At 38.9% G+C, this 18,224-nt stretch overlaps 3 protein-coding genes across 6 annotated transcripts in view; 1 reads left to right on the top strand and 2 right to left on the bottom strand.

The window, feature by feature from the left end:
• The window catches only part of LOC134853411 (serine/arginine repetitive matrix protein 1-like), a 458,950-nt gene that overhangs the window by 115,343 nt on the left and 325,383 nt on the right, over positions 1 to 18,224 (bottom strand). The window lies entirely within an intron of this gene.
• LOC134853417 (uracil phosphoribosyltransferase homolog) overlaps positions 1 to 18,224 on the top strand; it is a 253,203-nt gene that overhangs the window by 19,904 nt on the left and 215,075 nt on the right. The gene's annotated exons all lie outside the window — the stretch shown is intronic.
• LOC134853413 (Golgi-associated PDZ and coiled-coil motif-containing protein-like) overlaps positions 2,778 to 18,224 on the bottom strand; it is a 340,830-nt gene continuing 325,383 nt past the window's right edge. The window contains exons 4-9 of the mRNA XM_063869411.1: positions 11,887 to 12,062; positions 11,463 to 11,590; positions 10,889 to 11,013; positions 5,976 to 6,230; positions 5,600 to 5,700; positions 2,778 to 4,065 (exon numbers count right to left, since the gene is read on the bottom strand). Coding sequence (XP_063725481.1) covers positions 3,603 to 4,065; positions 5,600 to 5,700; positions 5,976 to 6,230; positions 10,889 to 11,013; positions 11,463 to 11,590; positions 11,887 to 12,062 — 1,248 coding nt within the window. The 3' untranslated portion in view covers positions 2,778 to 3,602. The remainder of the gene's footprint in view (positions 4,066 to 5,599; positions 5,701 to 5,975; positions 6,231 to 10,888; positions 11,014 to 11,462; positions 11,591 to 11,886; positions 12,063 to 18,224) is intronic.

Raw genomic sequence — 18,224 nt, 5'->3', positions numbered from 1 at the left:
TCAACGAGTATTCTTTAGTTAAAAATGAGTTATCAGAAATTGAGCATTCTAGCGCTTCAAGTTAACGCACGTGCTGTCACTGAGGGTTCAAAAGATTTTGTTAAACAAGTTCTTAACCTGAAAAAGTCTATTTTTCGATTTCAAATACAGAGGCGAAGTTCCACTTCGCATTCACAAGCAAAAATATGACCGATAACGCTACTGAGAAAAACTGAGTAAGTAAAACTTTGAGTCTACATAATTTCTAAATTATGCAGACGCAAGCCAATTAGGAGTTTACATAGTTGCTAAGTGACGCAAGCCAATTATGACGCATTAGCAGTACCAGGTCTAGGACAACAAGCCGACGGGACTTCAAGTCAAAGGGACTTCTGGCCGAAATAAACAATCACATCAAAACACTATTTTTTCTGCTGTAAAACGATACTTTTCAAAAACTTAGGCGAGTTTAGTCCATAATTAGTTATTCACAACAATGCACCACTTAGGATTCGCATCCGTTAATATTATCAGCAGGTTTTTGAAATGCATAAATTATAAATATAAAAAACGCCTTCTACCGTGTTTTGATTTTCAAATTTCCTTAGCATCATTTGGAGGCTTGAACTTTACGAAAACACCATTAACTGATAAATAAAGATCATGGGCTCTTTTCCAGTGCCCCTCTTTCAAATTCAATTTTGAAAAGTCTATTTAACATTGTCATAATGCGATGAATTTTGGCGTGGTGAACAAATCGACAATTTTGAACAGATTTGTTCTTCATACTTTACAGCGTAACATCACGCGTTTAGCCGTAATAACACGTAAAACTAACATAAAACTCGGTATTTTGAAAGGGGTGAACTGGAAAAGAGCCAGATCATGAAAATGAGAAATTTTTCAAGAAATTCTTCAAATTAATCAAACTTCATGACTTGCTTGATGTTCGACTTGATGTCCCGTCGTGTTGATGTCCGGCACCCAGAAGTACCAGTCAATTTGAAAAAAAATATATACCAACTAACATGCCTCAATTTATAGAGCGGAGGCATTTTAACCAGTATACGAAAAAGTTCATTTAAAACATCCGACCCTGGCCAGTTTCGAATCCTCTTATTTTTTGTGGTTCTCCTTCACTAACTCTACGCAACAGATCCATGATAACTTGAAACTAAAGTGCTATTTGTAATATAAAAGTCTGTGTTAATAACATTGGCATTGGCTGTACTTAATAGCTGGTTATTGTTCCGACATTCGATACGAAAGTAACGGAATATTTTGTGCTCGGTGTGGGGTTTTTTTTTTCTTCAGACAAATTTCGACTTTTTAACTAGCTATTTTTGACGGAAATTTTTTATATCATTCAAAAGGTATTGTTGTCCTGAGCTTAAATTTGAAAAGATATTTCACCTGTGATCGTTTTTCGTAAAGTTATGGGGTTTTAAAGATTGGCATTTTGGCCAATTTGAGACAATTAACGCGCGATATATTTCGCGCTATTGACGCGTAAGCGTAGATTTAATCCGTATTAGAAATCGTTCCAAATTGGTTGAAGGAAGCTTATTTGCCATAATTGATTTGTTACTAGAAGCGAAATTTATCACTTAGTACTTTACATGGCGTGTGGGGAGATGATTTTCACAAATTTTTCATTTTATTTTCTTTTTTTTTTACATTTATTTTTGCATGTTATTACTGCTTCATAGACCTTAAAAGGCTTTGCCCTGATTGTTGATCTTATGTACACGAGCAGTCTTGCTGATCTTATGAACAAACTAGAAAAAAAGAACACTTTCAAAATGAACACTAAAATATGCTACTTAGGTTGGAAAAAGATAGTTCCTACTAAGATTTGCTTGTGTAAATACCATACAATTTAAGAAAAAAAATCGCACGTCATTCATGAGCGCTTCAAAATAAACTATGGCTCTTTTTCCTTCAACCACCCCCCTCCCTCAACTCACATACGCATCAATTTTCTGGTGTAACGAGGATCTTACAAGGTTAGATGTGACGACCAAATCAGTTTGTCATAGCCTAATCAGTCCGCATGCCAAATTTTGGTATAATCGGACAATAAGAACAGAAAAATTACTAGTGTAAATTCACTGGTGGGGGGGGGTAGGAAAAAGAGCTTAAACTATAAATCCAACCATCTCCTTCGTTTCGGGTGGTTTTCTCACATACCAAGTATCCGTTTGAAATTATTTTACTCGAGACTATTCTGGGTGATATACATAATATCATTGAAAGCACGTAAAAATAACTTTTCGAGTATCATGTACCTGTTTTATAAACAGATACCCGATTTCTAACATGTTTACGATTCTTTATCTGTGAGCCCAGGGGCGGATTTAGGGGGGGGGGGGGGGGGGGGCGACGCCCCCCCCGTCAGGGATCCGACACCCTGCCGACCCAAAGGGTCCCCCCTTTGGTACTTTTTAAGAAATCCACTTTTGGCCAACCGACCCTAAAGTTTTGGCGCCAATATTTAAGAAGAAACGCAATTTTTTGGTCAAAATTTTCCAAAAAGTGCCTAAAAACGCCTTTTTTGACTGTTTTTTCAAAAATTTGCCAGCGGCGCAGAAAATTTTGCCAAAATAGGGGCAAAACAGTGCTTTGGGAGAGCTCAAAGAATCAATTTGGTTGACCTAAAAAAAAGATCGTCAAAATTTTCGATTTCTTTTTGAAAATCCGCCCCCCCGCCCCTCGAGAAAATCCTAGATCCGCCCCTGTGTGAGCCACTCCTGATGAGAGACTTATTTCCCTATTAAAACTTATCTTATCATTCATTTTGATTATATTCTACAATTTATAAATGAGCATTTATATACAAATAAATCGTCGTCAGAATATTCACCGCCACAAATGAAAATTAAAGTGAGGAGAATTATCATTCTATAATTCAGAATTGACCATCCACGAGGAAAGGAAATAAAATTACTCGAACAAATAAATAAGTCGACTCATTTATAGTTTATTTGATAATCAATTAACACTACAATGCATGGATGCAAATGTACAATTGGAATAAATTTTGATGATTTAATTATCCAATTCAAAAATTTTCTTTGTTTCCGACATTCATTTTCCCGAAAATTTTCCGCAGAAATCACAATCAATGATTAAATTTTTAAGAAAATGGATGTTTTTATTTTACACTTACAAGAACTATTCAACTGCAAGAAAACGAAACCGATTTTTCTATTAGACTAGCATTAGATTTTCTTTTAAAGCAAAGGAGAGCGACAGCATAATTTAGCACTTGAAACTTGTGGGATGAGACTTAACCCATTGTTGATCAATTTTAATCAAACATTTCGCCAGACAACTTCTCCATAAAAATTGATCAGATATTTAGCTCAACCAAAGTGAAGTGAATTAAGACATTTTTACTCTTTTTCGATTCAAACTATATTGAAAGTTTTGTCTTTAACAGAAACAACCAGTGCTGTCAAAAGTGAGTTTTATCATTGATATTTAAGCTATAAAACCAAGTTGCAAAAACCAAATCTTTTTCATTATCAACATAAGTACTAAAATTATAGGCTCGTGATGACTTTCAAATCGTGGTTTGATAATTTTTCAACTTTAAGGTACGTTTTTGCAACTTTCTCTATCTAAGCCTCAAACCCGCTACTTTCCGTGCTATTCCTTTGCAACATCAAACCGGGAGGCGGATTGTGTCTTCCAGTGCTATTACTACTGCCTGCATTTTCACTCGTGTTGGCTGCATTCGGATTTCGACCAGTCGGGTTTGGCGACGACAGTGCCGAACCATTCTCGTTACTGTTCGATTCGGCACTGTATCCTCCATTCGACGGGACATTTATACTCAGAGACACTGCTCCGCTACCGACGGCGCCTACTGATGACACTGAGTCGACGCTCTGGTCTCTTTGGGATAGTGGATGGGAACTTCCTGGAGTTCCCGACGTATTTATCCCTCCTTGTTGGGTGGGGACTGTGACTGACATCGGGGAACTGGGATTGCTGGCGTCCAATTTGTTCACGTCGTTGTGAGTGGGTGCTGCTCCGTTTACGGAGGGGGAAACTGCAGTTATGCTGGCCGGGTAAAGGATTCTGAAATAAAAGGAGTAACTACGGTGGTGATTCTTGGGCTTCAGACTTTCAAAGCAACATTACTCGATGGAAGTTTGCTTACTTATTTTTAAGTAACAGAACCTTAGTGCTGCCTTGAGTTTTTTCAAACAGAACTCAAGTTAAAAAAATACCATGATTATTGTATAATTTAAATCCATTTATCCGGCAGTAAAAACAACTCACATAACAGAATTTGCACAATATTGCAAGCAGCTGGACCTCAACAAGCTCGAAAATTTGGAGACATAGAAAAACTGGCCAATTGTTGATACAAGTTCATTCAAATCAGATTGGGACCAAAAATCCTTAAAACATGACGCAGCCTTTTATCCACACTTATTTGATGACAGAAATGTTACAATTCAAGTAACTTCAATTCAAGAAAATCAATGTTTTGCTGGTTTGATGGAAGATTCAGCTACTTATAGGAATCTTCGCTGAGATATTACATACATTTTTCTCACAAAAAAAAGTAGTAGTTTCTAAGTAAAAAAATTCTGAAAAAACGGTCAAACGTTCAAAAACGTGACTTTTCGAAATCCATAAAATTTTTCTGCAAAAAAAGACGTTGCCGCTTCAGCAGAGAATATTTAGAAAATCGGGTTTCTCGATTGAACACTTAACCGGCATAGTTTTCGAGAAGTCAAAAATTTTCAAAAACTACAAAAACCAAACTTTTTTGAGGGCCATATCTTTCGAGTTTCAACTTTTTGGAAAAGCCGCTTATGCAAAAGAAATTCAAATAAACTGTTGTTTCGATTGAACGCAAGAACAAGATATGGGAGTATTGTTTTCGAGAAAACCAAGTATTATTTTTTCGAGGGCCATAACTTTCAGATGGCCATAAATTTCAGATGGCCATAACTTGTTGTAAAAAAGAGCGAGGCCGGATATGCAGAAAAACTTTCGACAAACCGTTCTAGCCAATGAACCAAAATCTCATATTAGGGTGAATAGTTTTTGCGAAAAGAAAAGTTTTAAAAAATTGAGCCAAATATTCACCCCACACTTTTCCGAAGGCTGTAGAGAAGAGGGGGAGGGTAAAGTAAAAAGAGACGAAAAAGATTATCCAGTTAAAAAAAATGAAGAAAAAAATTCGAAAGAATCCCAATCCCATACATTTTCATAATATCTGATATTGCCGAAGAGGGATTTTTCGGCCTTAGAAACTAGGCAATATAAATTGTCTAAGCAGAAACAACCTAAGTCGACACTATTTAATTGGAAAAATATATATATAAAAAAAAACGAAAATATTCGAAATCAGACTTATGACAAATTACAGAACTTTTAATCGTAGCAAAAAAAAATAAAATCAAAATAAAATGCATGATTTACAAAGCAGGTCGATAAAAATCAGTACCAGGTAAAATAAATTCCATTCAAAAAACGGAAAATGAGCTGACGGAAACTAGGCCTCTAACTACGAATCCGAAAAAAATCATCCGCTTTTCAAGAAGTTTACTAGAGAAGTCATTTTTTGCATGCCTTAGATATAAAAGATTTGGCTAACCTGTCCTTTTCGGTGTCGTAGTAGTTGACGTTGCCATGTTCGTCTTCGTCATCGGAGTCCTCGGGAGAAACGAACACCACCTCGAAAGTCAGGTCCCCAGTCTACGAAAAACATCAAAAAACACATCTTGCAAGGGCTTTTATTTCACACTTCAGGCTAGAATAAATAAAAAAGCATTTTATAAAAATCTACCAGCAACGGATAGCTATAAACCCTTGAATTCTGGCATTAGAGGAGAAAAACTATTCGTCTAAGTTCAATCAAAAATGATCAGTTTCAAATCAAAGAAAACCTTTAGTCATTTTTCATCCTTTTTTGAGGAGGGCTAGGTCATTTAAGCATAAAAAGCAATTGTTTTATAAGTGCTCAATTTTACCTGGCGCGACAACACATTCACAGCATCATTGTGTTTTGCATCTCTCAGATTGATCCCATTCACAGACAGAATCGCATCTCCCACGAATAGCTGATTGCACTTCTCAGCCGGCAAGTTGGCATGGATCTCCGAAATAAGAATGGGTACTCCGTGTTCTTTGCCCCCGGTGATTGAGATTCCGAGACCCTCCGTCGGCTCTCGTCTCAGTTTCACGACACGAATGTCTCCGATTCCGCGACGTTTTTTATCCACGGCCTGATCAAACAGACTAGATTAAATTGAACTATACAGAACATTCTGACAATTTAGAAAACCCAACACAGAGGCGGAGCATTGCATTGCAAAATAGCCAACAAAAATGAGATTGATCAACGTCTACCAAATATTTTAATTCGGAGATAAAAGATGTTGGGAAACACAACAAGACAAAATTTACCAATTGGTACCAGAAAAAAAACAACATCTACCAAATATTTTCTTTTGGAGAAAAAACAAACTGCGAAAACTATGACCAGCGTAAAAAGCACTCAAGGTAGAAAATATATACAGAGGCGAAGCTTTACGTAAGACGTAAGACTAAAATTCTGATGTAGTGGAATCGAACCACCAACCGCGATAAGCACCATTGCCACTTTGCGATAGTTTAACACTAGGGGCCCAGCTAAAGCTGAAGATACCTACTTGAAATCATTTTTAAAATATTTCGAAAATTTTAAAAAGACCTTTTTCTGAGTCCAACATTGCTTTTCTACAGCAATCAGGGCGTAGCCGCTTTGAAGAGAAAGTTACTAGCACATGGTATTTAGGACTCTTTGTTCATATATGTAAGGTATCAGCTGTGCATTTCAGAAATCAGCTGTGAATTTCACTGTAAGGTATCATGACACTGTAAGGTATCATGACACTGTAAGGTATCAGCTGTGCATTTCAGGAATAAGAACAGCTACTGCAATTGTCAAGAATTGCATAGAAAGGAACGCTTTGTTGTTGTTGAATAAAGTTATGGGCATAAACTGAAGTTGGTTTTTCAAAACGGTTTTTGCATTCACTTGGTTTTCCAAATTGATATTCTTGGATTTCTGAGTATGCCGTTGCCCAGTTTTATCCTGATTCCTGTGTAAAGTAGAGTGCTGTTTTTTCCGCAGTTGCCTATGATACATCGTCTTGCAGACGTATAGTCAAATTACCTATGGTTACCCAGGCAGTTGAAGCGCAACTGCTTATCCTTCACTAATTGAGTTTTTTGTTGGGTAGTTACCTTTACAAAAGCTGGGCAGTGTCCAATGTAGTAGTTGTCTTCACTGAGCAGCTAACATAACCACTTCAATTTACTTGGTTCATTCTTGAAGTTATTCTTTTTTTCGGTATGCTGGCTGCTACGCATGGTTACGAAAGATTACGCATGGTCCCTCTTTGGTCGCCAATAATTAACTATTTGTTCATATGTGTCTTCAATTAACTTCGTTAACTTGTCAGAAGTCAATTGTTATATCATCCAAAATTATATTCGCACTCCAATAATTTATTTTTTATGAGTTGGAAATTACCGCTTATTCCAGTAATTCACGTGAAAGATTATTCACATCATGAATAATCACAACAATCAGGGCGTAGCCGCTTTGAAGAGAAAATTACTAGCGCATGGTCTAAGGCGATAACTTTTTTCATCCAAAAATCAAGGTGACCCCAAATGTGCACAGGAGATTCACTAGATTAATTCTTTCAATGAAACCCTTAGCCTCAGATTTGGCAGAGTAGTTTTTGAAAAGTCAAAAAGTTTCCAAAAACGTTCAGTTTTTCAAAATTGGACAACTTCTATCTATGTCCATATTTTTTTCAAAAACTGGGAATAGCTGATTAAGCAATGAGAATTCATAATACTGATTTCGCAAGTGCACCTTTATTCTAAAGGTTAGTCAAGGTAGATTTCGAGAAAAGCAAGAAGTTTCCACAAAATGGTCGATACTTACAATTTGGACATTTTCTAAGGCCACAAATTTCAGTAAAAAAATTTGGTCAAAACAGCTTTTGTATGGGTGATCACCGTAACAATTGTTTTTGATATATCTCCTCTCAGAGTTGGGTAGTTTTAGAGAAAAAAAAAACAAAAAAACGGGCCAAAAATCCCCCACTGAAACTTTTGAAGGTTGTAGAACGTCGAGTAAAGCTTCAAAAACTAGTGGAGTATGCAGGCAGCCAGGCGAATTGCCAATTTTACTATTGGTACCACTTTTTTGAAAATCGACAAAGTAGTTCACGAGAAAAACTAAAACGTTTCCAAAAAGAACAAAAATTTTCCAGAGTCTCAAAAAATAATCGAAAACTAAATCCCATGTATTTTAATATTACCTACTTTTTATCAAACAAGAACATGCTACCAATAAACCAGATAAAAAACAAGAAGCTATGCAGCAAAATAAACCAAACCTAAAGATGCAAAAGTGCCCTTTTTACGGGCACTTTCATAGGAAAAAAGCAATAACGTAATAAGACACCACGCTGCGCTTCTCTAACTATGTTAACTAAGCAGAAGATATTACAGTAGACGCCCACTGAGTCGAAAACAAAACTAATTTCACAAACAAATTTGAGCTATAAAGCTTTATACACGAGTTTTTAAGCCCCCTTCCAGGAACAGAGGCAAGAAAATATCATTTAGATCTGCAAACCACGCAAAATCAAGCAACTACGCCAATTTAACATAAGCAGTATTGCCGAAACAGCTCCTTTTTACAGCTAATTACTAGCTTGACTGCAATTTGAGGGAATGCACGCTATGCAGGCGAAAGGGTTCTGAAAAGAAGACTACATATGTTCAGGCTTTTATTTTCAGTCCCAAGTGAAAAAAAAACATAGCCAACGAGAATTAGAAGTGTTAATGGACGCAAGGAAACAAAAAATATACTGAGTTGTTTCAAGAAAACAAAGCCACGGAGAGTTAGGAAAAAGAAAGAGAACAAAACGAAAAAAAAAAGCTTATTGATAGTTTTGGAACATTTTTCTACTGTCGATTTTCGAAGAAAAAAATATTTGGCCTTACAACTCTTTGATTTTTTAAAAAAAGAAAATGGTTGGCACTTAACTGACAAAATTAACTCAATTTCGAAAAAATAAACAATTGGTAAACTTTTATTCCGCAGAAAAATCTAAAACTAAAATCGACTATCAAAATTAAAAGTCGGCCACGTTTTTTGTGAACTTTTACACTTTTGCAGCTCGTCGGTGGAGTAAGCCTTCCTTTAAACGAAGAAAATGAACACAGGGGCGAAGCTGAGCTTCGCACCACTTGCGAGACAACAATTATACAATGCTATAGAATGTGAATTTACCAAGCGGTAACATGCCGAAAATACTTTAGCAGAAACCATTTAAGCCGAAAAAAAATCACCGAGACTGAAGACATATAAAAACTTAACAAGTCCCCCTCGCCCTCAACACATAAACAAAAAAATTTAATCGCCTGTTGAATGAACTAATATGAGGCCACTAAGCCGATGTAATAAAGGCCGAAACTAATTAACCCGAAAAAAAAAGAAAACAATAAATTCAAAAATTTTAAGACTAATAAAAAATGATTGATTCCCCCTCAACCTCAAAACACACATAAAACTTTTTCGCTGGTCGACAGCGGCAATATGAGGCCATTAAGCTGATATATTATAGGCAGAAACCTATTAGGGCGAAGAAGGAAAAAAATGACGAAAATAAACGAAAGAAATGAAAAACTTGAACTATAATTTCTATTAAGATTTTAGCAAAATGTGCGATCCAGATGTGAGCATAAAGACTACGTTTCACTTAAAACGACTCCAAATTAGGTCACTAAGCCGATAAACTATAAGCAGAAATCATTTGGACACTAAAAAAGGGGGAAAAACAAAAAGCAAATATATACACAGAGGCTTCGCACCACTTACGATACAACACAAACATAATAAAAAACAGAAAGCCGAAAATGAAAATTTTAGAAAAAAAATTAGGCCATATAAACTTTCATATGCCTCGACAGAAGTTCATTCCAGACACTTGAATTTTAAAACAATGCCAGACATTTGAACTTAAAACAGCAAAAACGGAACAAAATTTACGAAAAGAAACAACAGACAATCTATGAGCAGACACAAGTTGAGCCGAAAAAAAATATATGATTTAAGTCCCACCTTAAACAACAATGGACAACACTTGTACTTGCAATTACAATGAAAGTTGTTTACAGCACAAGAAAAATCAGTGATGTGGCTACTAAGCCGACAATCTTTTGAGCAGACAACAACAGAACCGGAAAATTTTTTTTTTAAATCTTGCAAGTCCCCCTGAAATTAGAACGAATAACACTTGCATTTGCAACTGCAATGAAAATAATCTACAGCACAAGCAGAATCCGTTGTGACAATTTAGCCGACAAAACTTGAACCAACAAACGGAAAACCAACAATTCATTATTCTCGGTATTTTTTTTTCGATTTCCTTGATCTGAAAAAAAAATCCGGCCACGACTCGAACCCCAGACATTAGGGTACAGAGGCAAATGATTTACCTCCAGGCCAAGGGGAAGCAACCTGGAATGTTAATAAAAGAAAATATAACTGAAAAGAAGTCAGCTGCATAGAAAAGAAGTCAGCTGCCTTTTCTTCCTCCTCCTCAGCAAGTGATTCAACTGATTTCGTTAAACTAGTTAACCAAAAAAGGTCTATATTCCAGTTTGATAACGCTTGCTAATCGCAAGCGAAGTTAAGCTGAAAATTGTACCGCAAATATAATTAAAATTGAACTTGAACAAACCGCGAATAACAAATTTGAGCGTAAAAAAGACGGTATTTTTTAACTTATTTGTTCTAAGAGAATGATACCATCGCCAGTATTATGTTAACGCGAGTTTCGAAACACACTCCAGAAATCATTTGAGAACTAACATAGTCTTGTGGTCTTGGCAGATTGCTACCCACATCTCCATTCGCAGCACCCCCATGTGGTCCAGGCAGACCATTAGCCACGTGGTTCACACCAGCCCCTCCCCCTCCAGCAGTTATTGCACCTCCTGTTGAACGGAAAGCATTTTCTGGTTTTTTCGTTTAAAAGATTATCAAGCAAAGCAAAAACTAACATGTTAAACATTAAAAAGACATTTACGATTAAATTTACATTCTTCAACTAAACTCTACATTACAATTGTACAAAAATCCTGATTTGAAAACACCTAAACACTTATTGGTCGCAAAGCGATCTTAAATTGGAAATTCGGATATTTTCATTTTCAAATACTCACATCTCGTTTATTTCTTGACTAATGCAGAGTAAATGGCCCGCCACAAGAGTAGAAAACTAAATGGCTTTTCTTCCAAGATTCTCCAGTGTTATGAGTGCTCAAAGATCAGCACTCCTCGTCAAAAATTGCTGCCCAAAAAAATTTCCAGTCGGTAAGTTTCGAAAAAATTACTGAATTCGAAAAAAACGATGCCAATAAAACTGCTTCACTTCTTTTCTCACCTCTTCCTCTGCATGCTCGTATGACAGTCTTGTGCCTGTGCAGATGGATCTCAGCCTCCAACTGGTTCCACAACTTGTCATGCTCACTCCCACGCAAGTCACGGCCCAATAACTGGATCTGCTGGATTCTATTAACAAAACGAAAACACATGAAAGATTATGTTTGTTTATAAGACCTTTCAACTTGTTGCCGTTCCAACTAAACTAACTAACTGATTGAAATTCATCACAAAAACTATTTGACAAAAAAAATTGCTGGGAAACATCCAATAACCATTTTCATTTTTATCGAACGAAAATGATAACTTACTTTTCTATTATCGTGTTCCGAGCTAAAATTACTTATTTTGTAGCCTTCAAAAACTATCTTGGGTCCGTAGTTTAAAATGTGAGTTACAAACAATCACGAGTTTCAAATTTTAACCTTCCAGCAAGTTCCTTGTCCAGGTATTTAGCAGCCAATCTTGCTCCGAACACTTCACTGTGGAGGCTGTACAGAGACTGTCTTAAGTTGCTATTTTCTTGCTTTACTTGTTCCAGCTCTGCTGCCAGACGGCACTCACGCATTTTGTCACCAGCGAATTTGTCCATTTCACTCTCCTGTATCAACAGTTACTATTACACCAACCGACCAAACAATCGAACCGAGCATTTTGAGTTTAACTTCCAAGCTAAGCAAAGCTAAAGTGGTTTGTTCTTAATAAGATAGTTGTCGTGAAGAAAAAGTCTAGTTTCCGATTATAAGTTTTTTGCTCTCATAAGTGTAAAAAAATTAAATTTCAGCTCCAGAATTTCGTATTTGTTTCAGAGCTTCATTACAAGTCAGCACCAAAAAACATGTATGGAGATACAAGTATGAGATGTGCCCAAAACAGTACAACTGCGAGAATGATAGCCTGTAGTACAGTTCGTTCCCATCACAGAAAATTAAATTGAGAAGTTCAAATGGTAAAAAAAAAGGAAACATTTTCAGAAATCAACTCAGGCGAAGCGGCGCTGCACTCTACTTACGAAACAACACAAAAGCATGGCAGCTAGCCAAAAAAGGACACAACCCGTTTAAAAAAAACAATATTTTTTACTTAGGCATCAGAAATGCTGAGAAACACAATTTTCAGTGTAGAATAAGAACAGAAAAACAAAATTTATCGAGCGTTAACTAAGTAGACATAACTTCGGTAGACGACAGTTAAACCGGAAGTTTTGAGCTATCGATCTTAAGCACCCCTCCCCCCGAGCACAAGCGAAATCAACAAACAAAGGAATTACAAAATTAATTCGTTGGTATAAGATAATGATTTTAAATGCAGGACATGGACAAAAAGTAACTGTTGGCCACGCATTCTACTGGAACAGATATGCTGCTGCTACGAATAACCTTTTCCCGCCAAAACTGAAGCCCCAAATGATTAGTATGGCAGTAGAAGTAGCAGTAGAATAGGTTTCACAGCGAGAGCTCTTTTAACCTTTTAGACACCAATTTACTTTCATCTGAGTTAGTAAATATGATTTGCAGCTCTCACATCTACAAAAGAGTTTCCATGAACTTTTTCGGCTTCATTACGAAATTATGGTATATATTAGTCAAGTTTGCTTTGTTTGGTCTGAGACTGAACGTTGGAATAGTGCGAATAAGAAAGACGATTGTAGATATGTACTGTTCAGCTGGAATTTTTTTTTATAAGCTATTACATGATATTTGAAGTTCATCTCTGAATGATTGTGGAAAGATTCCGCAGCCTTCAGATCTCGCCGATCTTGCTCGTTGTCTTATTGGTTTTCGAGGATAGCTAGTAGTATTAATATATCGTGCATTTCGATACACAGGCTAAGAGGGAGAAGCTTCAGATCAATCAGGCTTTCCGTATAACATAAACATGACCATTGAATCCATTTCGTTGCAATTTTTAGATCCATTTCTAGTTGTTCCATATTTGCTTTACTAGGGAGCCATACCAGTGATGCGCAAGCTACTATGGTTACCAAATATCTTATGCGTACCAAATGTAGACCTTTAACTTGGTGGTAGTACTGCACTGATTTGTGAGATTTCGTTTAATTTGAAATAAAGCGCCAATATCTTTGGTTAATCGACGCGTGCAATTTTCATGCCACGTTAACTTGTGGGATACCATGAGTCCCAGATCATGCCAAGTTTACTGAGTCGAAAGTTTTGTTCAACAGAGTTGTTTTCAGAGCGCCCTTGATACTGGGAAATTATTTTTTGACGTTTGCTTGCACTTTGTTTGATTTTATCCACTTCTCATTTTTCTTTGTCGAGTGATTGTCTTTGTCTTTGTGTGCCATTCAGCTCCTTGAGGAGCTTGCACGGGGGGTCCTTCTACAGTTGTGAAACGGCGGCAGCGGCTCCCAGCTGTACAATGTCGCAACCACAATGCCACCTGTAGTTGGCTAGTATTCGCATTTCACTAATGGTCATTCCGGTGCATCTTCTGTGGATCCAATAAAGGCAATCCACGCATTTGATGGACCATCCGTTAGCTATCACTCTGGTTTTGCATATGCCACACGGGTCAATGACTCCAGTCTGTTGGGTCTCGGGGGATGGTTGCTGTCTGTTGTTCTACGCACTTCTTTCGGTGTCTTGCCAAGTTACTTCTGCTGATATCTTTGTTAAACTTTCCGCATGCTTCTGGTACGGTTCCCCAACAGCTCTTCAGGTAATTTGTAAGGTTCGCTTGAAAGGCCGTCAACAATCCGCATTTGGGGCAGTTTCTCTCTTCTTCTCTGTCCAACTTATGCATCTTCGTCGTGTGAATCTTCATTCCCAGGTGATTTTTGAGGATCTTGTTGCACACTGGGCACTCGTTCGTTTCAGAGTCAATCTGGTCTCTTCTCGTGTCTTCTCGTTCCGCTTATTTCTTTTCCCAGTTCTTCATGTGCTCTATTCGTTTGTTCATCATTGCTCTCCACGATCTTCTGTTCATGACCACTTGCTCCATGTGATCTGGTTCCACTCCTGCGTCCTTCAAACATTTCCTCAAGTACTCGATTGTTGCTTGTCGTTTAGTCTGTCTGGTTTGGTCGGCTGGCCAACGCAATTTGTTTCGTCATCCGATTGTTGTCCATTCTGAGGTCATGTCCAATTCTTTGTACTGTTCGTTTCGTGATCTTCGTCTTGATCATGGTCACTCCAAGTTGTTCTTGCACTTCGAACATGTTGACTCCTTTCTTGGTCATCTCGATTAGCGGCGGGCTTTTCATGTCTGACCATACGTATCGGTAGGTTTTATCCACTGCCCTTCGTATCTGATTTATTTCACTTATATGCCAAGGTCGGATTTGAGCATCGAACAAGACCGTCGATTCTGCACCTGCTTCGACAACTCTCGCTTGGGCTCTCTTTGTCAGCTTGCTCGATTTCAGCCTATTCTTCAACACAAAACAGGCCTTCATCATTTTGCTCACTCTGTTTCACATCGTGCTTCCTGTCCATGTATGTTCCGAGCATCCGTATTTCATTCGCTTCGTTTCTTCCGAACTCCAGATATTCTTCTTTTCCTGGGTGGCACTTTTCCTCGAACCATTCCATCGTTTCTTTGATCTTCTCTTTCCCTCTTTCCATTTTATTTCTCCTTCCGACCACCGTCGTGTCGTCAGCGAAGAGCGACTCGGTGATTGTCACTTTCTTCGTGGAGGTGTTGCCTCTCGCTTTTCTTCTGTCTTTCGGAGGCAAGGAGTGAGTGACCGGGTATGTACTGCCACTCCTCAATACCCAGATTAGTCCCGTCTTTTTCACACTTTTTCCGTCTCTTTTCTTTGGCCAGTCTCATTAATGTTGAGTGGTACACGTTGAAAAGTTTTGGCGATGTTGCACATCCTTCTCTCAGCCCTCTTTTCGGTGTCCAACTGGCGCTGTTCGTCTCTTTTCCACGGAACTTGTACTCTGTTTGTTCGTGTAGTCCTTCCAGTGCTCTTCTCATCTTTCCTTTTATTCCGAACTTCGTCAGGATACTCCACAGTATAGGTCTGTTGACTGTCGGGCACGCTTTCGTTATGTCCAGAAGCGTGGCCACTGGGTCTTCGGGCTGCTTCACACTAGGGTCCACTGTGCCTTGCGCTTCCTGGTGGATTCTGATGAACACTTAAGTCGCGTCCGCTGTTGACCTTACTATTCTGAAGCCTTGCTGGTTGTCTTCCATGAGATTCATTTCTTCGGCCCACTTTCGAAGCCTTGTCGGCAGTACTCTCGCAAGGATTCTCGACGCCATGGTGAGAAGACAGACACCCGGTAGTTATTGAGGTTGTTCCTTTGTCCTTTCTTGAACAGCGGTATCACCAGACCTGTCTTCACGCACGCCTCCCACTCCAGCGGAGGTGTGTCATATATCTGCTGTACCAGCTCAATCACCATGTTCTTTGTTCTCTCGTCCGCTCTCCTGACATAAGTTATCCTCACTTCGTCTTTGCCTGGTGCCCCGTTTTTCATTTCAGAGATAGCGTTTTTTATCTCTCTTTTCGTTATGTCTTTTTCCAATTCTCGTGTGGTCTTTTTTCGATCTTCCATCTCCGGTATTCTTTCTAGTACTTCCTTGGTCATTTCAAGTGTGTTTTCGTGTCTCACTGCAGACACTTTCGAGAAGTGTTCTTTGTACTCCTCCGATGAGAACTGTTCGCTTGCTCGAGCTGATTTCGAGTCTATCGGCCCCAGCTTGACTAGTAGCTTGTACATGGTTCCGATATCATTTCTCTCTTGTGCCATTTTGGCTTCTTCAATGTTGCTGTTCCAGTACTGCCTTTCCCACCTTCGCTTCTTTCTTTGGTATCTTTGTCGTGCCACTCTCACTAGTTTCTTTGCTCGCTTGTGTTCACTCTCACTAGTTTTCTGGGTCGTGTACCGTCTCCAAGATTTCCTCGGCGTTTTTGGCGGCTCTGCTGATGTTTCCACGCATCTCTTGGCTGGCGTCTTCTTTCCCCACCATCCAGTGCATGTCCACATTCTTCGGCGCTTTGCTACATACCACTAACGCTGCGACGGCAAGACACTTCATCACGTTGTTCCACTACCTGTCGGTCATCGCTTCGAATCTTTTTCCCGTCGCTTCCTGGAATTTCTTTGTCTATTTGTCCCTCAGTTTCTCGATGTTTACCCGTTTCTGTCTGATTGTTTTCTTCCATTTCGGCTTTAGCAGCCTCACCGTCATCATTTTCGGTCTGTGGTTCGAGAGACTGTCTTCTAGGATCACTCCGGCTGTCTTCACCAGTTGGCTTCTCTGCGTTCTTCTGACCAAGAATCCGTCTAGCTCGTGCCATTTTCCGTTCATCCGGTTTTGCCATGTGCCTAGTCGATCAAACTTGTAAAAGGAGTCACACCACGCCAGTCCGTTATCCTGGCACCACTGGAGAAGGTCCCTGCCAGCTTCGTTTGTTTTTCCCAGACCAAATGCCCAGAGGGCCCGTCCACGAATTTCTCTTGCTCTGTTTTTCCGATGGTTGAGTTGTGGTCCCCTCCAATCACCGGCCATTCGTTCGTTTTCGTTGTTTTCAGATGTTCTTCGAGTTCCTACCGATATTGCTATATGTCTTCTGGTCCGTAGCTCGTGTCCGGTTGGTAGCAAGCGATCAGTTTGGTGTCTCCTATCTTCACCATCGTCGTTCGTTCACCGAATTCTCTAGTCATCCCTTCGTTTTCCCACGCTTGTCGCCACTCCCTTTGAGTGTATCACTACAGAGCCTCCTTTCCTTCGCTAAACCAGATAACTCCTGATTCATCGGCGGAGATCTCCGATATGAGCACCACGTTACATCTCTTATTCTGAGAGAAGTTCACGACTTCTCTGAGTTTTCGTCGGTTGTTCTGCCTCATTGACATTCTCTGCTGGTTCCATGTCACAATGATTATCTCCTTCTTCTATTGGTACTCCTTGTACATCCTCTTTCATGATCTTCTTTCTTCTTTCTCTTTTCCTCTTCTCTCGTCGTCGCTCTTCGCTTTTGCCCCTTTCCTTTCCTCTCATCGGGCCCAGTTTGGTCTCCACCGTTCTCAGTTGTACGCTACGCTGCGCGGTTCTGTGTCTCGATCCCCCTTTCAGTTGTTTTCGAGGTTGCCCATTTCGGGGCCTCCCCGTATGTGTTTGTTGTCGTCTCTTTATTACTGCATGGGATTGCAGTCTACAATTGACGCCACGGGAAGGCGTCGACAACATGGGCAAGAAAGCTTTGAAGTCATCAGCATAGCCAAAGCTGTTCAGGTTTTCCAAGATTTTGGTGAGATCGTTGATGAACGATAGGAATAGCAATAGTACCAAATTCAACTTTCTGGAACTCCACTAGTGACTTCTCTCAGGGTTGAGCCGCAGTCTTCAATCTTACGCAATGCTTCCTGTCAGACAGGTATATGTGTATGATTAACAAAAGTTTTACTGACGCCATTTGCTTTGATCTTGCTGAACAAGACTTCAGAAGGTACAGCATCAAATGACTTCAGGTTTTTGCACTTCTTGCAGATAGTTAATTCGTAAAGTTAGCCCAGGAAAAGAAGACTCTGAACTGTCGCAGACCTTCGATTACGAAATCCATGTTGACTTTCATATATCTTATCTGTCACTCTACAATATAGTATGTAAAATAAGACTTTTTCAAGAAGAAGACCAAAGTGTCTATGAAAATAATCATATTAAAACAGAATTTGTGTTTGCACCCAGGAGAGATGTTGTTCCGGAGTTTCAGTTTATCCAAAGATCACTGGGGTTTATGTTGTTTTTTGAAGGTAAGACATACATTTCTGTTTGAAATTACACT

The sequence above is a fragment of the Symsagittifera roscoffensis genome, chromosome 8 (assembly GCF_963678635.1).
Source record: "Symsagittifera roscoffensis chromosome 8, txSymRosc1.1, whole genome shotgun sequence".
NCBI lineage: Eukaryota > Metazoa > Xenacoelomorpha > Acoela > Convolutidae > Symsagittifera > Symsagittifera roscoffensis.
Note: the sequence above shows the minus strand (reverse complement) of the source record. Positions and strands in the feature narration are given on the sequence as shown.